Genomic DNA, 6,736 nt, shown 5'->3' on the forward strand with positions numbered 1-6,736 from the left:
TCAGACCCTCTAGACCCAAGTCTCCCAAACTGATGTGAAAAATGCGGGAGTCGCCGAAAAGTGTGCTGTTTGCATCCCTGAATATGATTACGTTTCTAAACATATCAAGACCAGACATTTACAAACTTGATTTCATTATCAGTATGGAAAAAAAGTAACACGGTTATGTCCAAGAACAACAAGTCACTTACGAGATGAAATAGTTTTGCTTACCTTCGACTCTTGCAAAAGAAGAAATCGTATAGCTCCTCTCTCCAGTAGTTGCTGAGCTCTCATTTACCGAGCAGCACCGCAGGAAACCATAGACCGTAAAAGAAATGGACACAGCGACCCCATTGGATTCAACGGAGACAAGTGAAGTCAATTAGAAGCACGCACTTCCTGGGGGTCGACCGTACTGCGCAGACTCAAACTGAGCTTGATGACGTAGATGTCACGTGAGCAACCTGTCTGACAACTGTAAGTCTTCTAATCGCTGTGCCAAGAGAAATCTGAACCACTCACCGAATCTTGTAGACGTTGTTGAATAATTTTGTCCCGTTGCTTTTATGGACTCTCTATGGCTTCTCCCTTGACTTCATGCCTCCACGTCCCCCCGATAGCCTCATAGACAGTAAAAGATAGTCTGCGAGCTTCTCCTCCTGTTCATACGGTAATTTATCTACTGTGCGACAGAGAGTCGCAGGTTATGATGCAATCGTTAGTTTATTTTTACAAAAACTGCTTCTACGGGACCATAACATAAGATACAAGGTAATGGAGCCTTTTATACATTTTCGTGTTTCTTTAGAGATAATGAATGGAAAAATGGAGTCTTTAAACGCCTCAGATGTAAAGATATTTACACTTTTGGCACTTGCAAGTAAAATCGTATTACATTTTTTTTGTCTACAAAGGCACGGGCCTCCCTAGGCCTCTGTGTTGAACCGCCACTGATTATGAGTTTAATCCCATTGATTAAAAACTTGCTATCAAATGCTCACGCTATTGGTCATCTTCAGCGCGTGCAGCTGTCATATAGGTTAACGTTATAATGAGAGCACTATTGTAAAAATTGTGAATTGTTAGGGTTTCGCTGATGTTTAGTGTTAACTATCTTTTAATTAAAAAAAAAAAAACATTATTTACCCCATTTGTATCTGCGAGGCATTTGTTACACATTTTCCCTGAGTGTTAAAATCATTAATTATGGCTGTCGAATGTCTGCCTTTACTCTGTGTATTTTGCAGATTCTAAAATTTCGATTCGACTATGAACAAAATGTAAAATGCTGACACTACGTGGAATGAAAATATATTGGAATTATGTCACGAATATGCTAATTAGTCTATGACATCATTTAGTGACATTCTGCAACTTTTTGAGCAGGCTTTAGCTACTTTCCTTTGAAAGAAGTTGGCAACAGTGGTTCAGATGTGTTTGGATGTCGATCTTTCAGGAAAGCAGATCTTCAGGAGCAGGACTGATCATTCTGAGCTCCTGCTGCCTTCAGCTTCCATCATGCTGTTCAGGCAACAGACTTCAGTCATAGGAAAGAACCTGAGCTGATACTCACAACTGCCAAATGTAACTGGCTAAAGCTCCAGAAAGCCATTTCACAGTGACTAGTTCAGAACAGAACTATTTTAGGACTCTGTGATTCTTTCTATTTTGTGTTTTTCTCTGTTGTAGTTTTTCTGGATTACATTTTAATGGTTTTATTACATTTTAATACTCTAAAAGGATGTCCAATCAATTGAATTAATAAAACTTTAATGTCATAATTTATGACATTATATATATGTCATCTTAATATATTTTTCAATATTTTTTATATATATTTATTTATTTTATTCTGTTTTGTCTGATTTAATTCTCTGGGATATTGTGTTAATGTAATTTAATACAGTTTATTAACAAAGATTATTATAATCAGATGAATTCACAAAATTTTAACAATTGAATACAGATTTTAAAATGCAATCAAATAAAATTTTAATAGTTCCTTTCATTTATGGCAATTAAAGAGCTTCACAACAGAGGCTTATGGTTCAAATTAAAACATGATCTAAAAATGTGTATATTGTATGATATTGTAATGGTGAATGAAGGTGAGGAAGCAAGTGCAAGTAAATAGGATATTTAATAAACAGAGCCAGAAACACAAGGAACATAAAACAGGATAACAGGTGGGTGAGGCGAAGTCTGATGGCGATCCTGGAAGTAACAATGTCCGTGTCATAACACTGGGAACTGCAAACAACACTCTGACAAACAGAGACGAAAGACAGGGATCGGGTAATGAGCTGGTGTAGACACTCACAAACTCCACCACCATAGTGCAAATCCCAAGGCCACGGTTTACCAACCGTGACAGATATTCCCTAAAAACATACTTTTTCAATGAAGTATTAAAATTATTCGTTTCAGAAGAGCATTGTATTGTACAATAGTAGTAGAATATTTACAATAATATTCCTGTCAGTTTCTTCCAGTTAAACTTATATTTTATTTGGTGGTTTGTAGTGAAGATCTTTGAGTTTCTGTGTATGTCTGATGATAGTTTTCTCAAATGAAATGGTGAAATGCTGGTGAAGTGACTCTCAGATGAAGTTCATCATGTAGTGAGACACAGTCAGGCTTCAGTAAGTGCAGTAGAGCAAACAGACATCTACTTGACTTGACTGTATTTGCAGACACTCATCCATGTCATGGTTTAAGTGTACAGCCCTAATTCTAATTTTTTCATCCAAATTTTCCCAAATTCTGCGTTATACAGTAAATTCCACTTTCGTCGCTGGATTCTGTGATTCCATCCCTGTGTTTTCCACAACATGAAAATTATAGAGCCCTACTATATCTGCAGTATACATATCGTTTGCACATTTTCCTACATTTTCTTTCTGACCTACATTACCAACATTTTTCTGACAGTATTTGTACAGTGTGTGACTACGGCACACTATATGGAATACAGTAGCATCCCACAATGCAATGCACTCGAACTTACCTTCCAGATCCAGTGAGAAGGACTGTGTAAACCATAAATCATCAAGACATTTGAACACAGAAAATGTGATTAATATTCATTAACTCAGCAGCTTATTAAAATTTAGTGCATTTCATATTGTTAGTAGTATTTTTTTATCTGAACAGTATTGTTTATCTTTGAATATATATATATATATATATATATATATATATATATATATATATATATATATATATATATTTTTTTTTTTTTTTTTTTTTTAAACTTTATTTTTTATTTTTTATTTTTTTACAGAACCACTCAATGACCAACAGTGTATTAAGCACTACCAATTAAGACAATTAAGCATTCACAAACATGGTTACCATGTTTAATTTTATCATTTATCATTTAAGAAATGAAATGCTTGATTGGCTGATGTTAAGAGTGTACTTTCAGACATCATAAGTATAATAGTAACTATATTAGTCTGGCAAGGCAACTATAAAATCTACTAGCCCATGGTGATTCATTTGCCAAGGTGTGTATAGAGGGTTGAAAAACACTTGTATGTATTTATAAATGTATGTATTTATAATACATTATAAGTGTATTCTTTCTATATCTCAAATCTCGATTTAGACAGTTTAAAATAACAGCAGCAATTTGGCTCCCTTCGCAGGCATTTGTAATAACATGTTATGTACAGTACATAAATTGTCTATTTAGTATTAGCCTACATTATGTATTTTTAACAGTGTTATTAACCGATCATTATTACCTCATTTTTTTTATATAATGCATTTTAAGTTTATAGTTTTTATAACGAGAAAAATATTACAGTATATTAATACTTCTTTTAATACTTTCTAATTTGCAGTTACCATGGCTACAAGAACCATGATTTTGGTGTTATTCTTGTTAAAAACTAATTTGCATAAGTGTAAGGGACATGCGAATGTGGTATTTATTCCACAAGTTTTGACGCGTATCTTCTTGCCTTGATTCACACTTGAAATCCATAGTTCGTTTATCACTGTTTATTCTTCCAAATCAACAAAGAATCACGTTCTTACATACAGCATAATCCAATACAGCATAATCCAAGTGCAGCGATGTCTTCTCAACAACTTGTTTGTAGAGATACTATACTCATAAGGCAATTATGCTATGATAAACGGTCAAAAGTTTTGTGTTCTCCCATGACCATCTGCACTTATTGCATGAGCTTCAAACTTTTCTTACATGTGCTACAAAATGGAAGTTACCGAACATGCGCAGTAAGAACAACTATAATGTAAAGAAGTATATTCAACAGGAAATAACTAACTAACATAAATAATAACTGTATCAAATTTACATAATAAAAATATGAAAATATACCTTTTGAAATATGAAATACGGCTCTTACATTTCCGGCCCCTAATTGACAGGCAGGAAGACTGACAATTACCTAAACTGAAGTAATATTTACATTGTACATCACTTTAGAAACTTTAAGTGCCCATTATCAATTTTGAACTGTCCATTTCTTTGTGTGGCATAGAAACAGTCCTTGATATTGAAGAGTATTTAACAGTCCATTTCACAGATAAGGCACAACTTATCAACAGGCCTTTCCAATGTATTGGTCTTAGTTTTAACCAACACACGTCTTACCAGTCCTTTGTTATCTGGAAATACTTTCATGATTCTACCAAAGACCCATGAATTTCTTGGTGAAGAGTCATCTATTATCAGGACGACATCGCCAATTGCCAGATTTTTCTTTACTTGATTCCATTTTTGACGCTCTTGGAGTAAGGGCAAATATTCACGCACCCATCGCTTCCAGAATAGGTCAGCAAGATACTGAATTTGCTTCCACTTGCGCCGTGCATATACATCTTGTTTTTGGAAAAGTCCAGGCGGTAAGGCTGGTTTCCTTTTCATTAATAGCAGGTGATTAGGTGTCAAGGGTTCAAGATCTGTTGGATCATCGGTTGTAATGGTAAGTGGTCTGTCATTTATTATTGCTTCCACTTCACACAAGAATGTATGCAAGCTCTCATCATTAAGTGTTTGTTCTTTCAGCACAGATCTCAGGATTTTTCTAACAGACCTTATCTGTCTTTCCCATACTCCACCAAAATGAGATCCAGAAGGTGGGTTGAATATCCATTGTATTCCTTTCTGCATGAGAGTGCTTTCGATTTTTGATTGGTTCCATTGTTGAATGGCCTTACGCAGTTCAGTCTCAGCACCAATGAAATTAGTACCGTTGTCACTTCTCATGATTGACACCTGCCCTCTCCTGCACACAAAACGTCGGATAGCATTTAAACACGAGTCTGTGTCCAGCGTATGTGCAACTTCAATATGCACAGCTCTTGTTGTTAGGCAGGTAAACAATACGCCATATCTTTTAACATTACTTCTACCTTGTCTGACTTCAAACGGTCCAAAGTAGTCTACTCCAACATTGGTGAAGGGTGGTTGATCTGGCATTATTCTGTCATGTGGCAGCTCTGACATCTTCTGCTCTACAGCCTTTGCTCTAATCTTTCTACATGTCACACATATGGAGAGAAACTTCCTGACAATGGAGTTTGCAGAAGGAAGCCAGAATTTTTGTCGCAACTTTGAAAGCATATAGTTCCTTCCACAATGTCCAATTCTCTCATGAATGTCTCTTAAGATCAAAGTTGTGACATGTGAATATTTAGGTATAATGATAGGATGCTTCACATGCTCAGGCATTGCAGATTTACCAAGACGACCGCCAACTCTCAGCAATCCATCCTGAAGTACTGGATCCAGTTTAGAAAGGCAACTGTTCTTTTTAACAGATGGATTACCTTTTTGCAATGAAGAAATTTCTTCTTTGAATACTTGACTTTGACTGAATTTGATGATTTCATTTTCAGCCCTTGTTAAGTCTTGCATTGTTAGAGCTTTGCAGTTTTCTGCTGTGGGTTTTGTCTCACAAATCTGAACTTCTTTGTCTTTGGCTGTTTTGCTGCGCTGTATAATTAGCTCCTTAAAACGAAGGATCCATGCCACAGCTCTCTTTAATTTGTACCAATCAGAGTAATAATTGATCAAATTGTTCACAGCATCTGTGCCATCCACTGCACACACAAGGTTCACTGAAGCTAAGTGTTTAACCTCACTGTCATCCATTTTTGTTGATAAGTCATGATTTGTTTCAGGCCACTTATTCTCTGGTTCTTTGAGAAAAGAAGGACAGTGGATCCAACTCATGTTTTTCATGAACTTTTCACAAGTAAGTCCTCTGGATGCACAATCAGCTGGGTTCATTGAGGTGTTGACGTACCTCCACTGTTGTGGTCTGGTCGACTCCCTTATAACGGCAATCCTGTTGGCCACAAACGTTTTGAAACGCAGACCTTCATTGTCAATATATCTCAAAACAGTGGTACTATCAGTCCAAAATACAGATTCAAGCAATTCCAGTTCCAGTTCATCTTTCAGCATTTTGTCTGTGTTAACAGCAACAACTGCAGCAGTCAACTCCATACGTGGAATGGTGGTCTGCTTCAACGGCGCCACACGTGACTTCCCCATCATGAAGGCACAATGTGCGAGTCCATCAGTGTTTAACAGTCTGAGGTATGACACAACTCCATATCCCACTTCGCTAGCGTCTGAGAAGTGATGTAGTTGTGCGGAAGTTGAAACTCCAAAGTCAACAGGTTTAATGCATCTTGGCACACTGAAGTCAGTCAATTGATTTAGCCCTCGTAACCAGGCAATCCACTTTTCTGCACACTGTTCTGGAATGTT

The 6,736-nt window shown here is 36.4% G+C and overlaps 1 protein-coding gene across 1 annotated transcript; it reads right to left on the minus strand.

Annotated features, from left to right (window-relative positions):
- Nucleotides 1-5,213: 5,213 nt before the first annotated feature.
- On the minus strand, nt 5,214-6,517 carry LOC132095714 (uncharacterized). The gene is made up of 3 exons (XM_059500826.1): nt 5,874-6,517; nt 5,381-5,495; nt 5,214-5,243 (listed from the first exon to the last, which is right to left on the minus strand). Exons 1-3 carry the CDS (start codon nt 6,515-6,517, stop codon nt 5,214-5,216), a joined length of 789 nt encoding a protein of 262 aa, XP_059356809.1.
- Nucleotides 6,518-6,736: the final 219 nt, after the last annotated feature.

This window comes from Carassius carassius, chromosome 2 (genome assembly GCF_963082965.1).
Source record: "Carassius carassius chromosome 2, fCarCar2.1, whole genome shotgun sequence".
NCBI lineage: Eukaryota > Metazoa > Chordata > Actinopteri > Cypriniformes > Cyprinidae > Carassius > Carassius carassius.

Coding starts and splice junctions, on each gene's coding strand:
- LOC132095714 (XM_059500826.1), bottom strand. CDS start 6,517: ATGGGGAAGTCACGTGTGGCGCCGTTGAAGCAGACCACCATTCCACGT. Junction 5,496..5,873: donor AACTGCAAAGCTCTAACAAT/GCAAGACTTAAC, acceptor TGTGACATGTAG/AAAGATTAGAGCAAAGGCTG. Junction 5,244..5,380: donor ACTACTTTGGACCGTTTGAA/GTCAGACAAGGT, acceptor TTTTGTGTGCAG/GAGAGGGCAGGTGTCAATCA.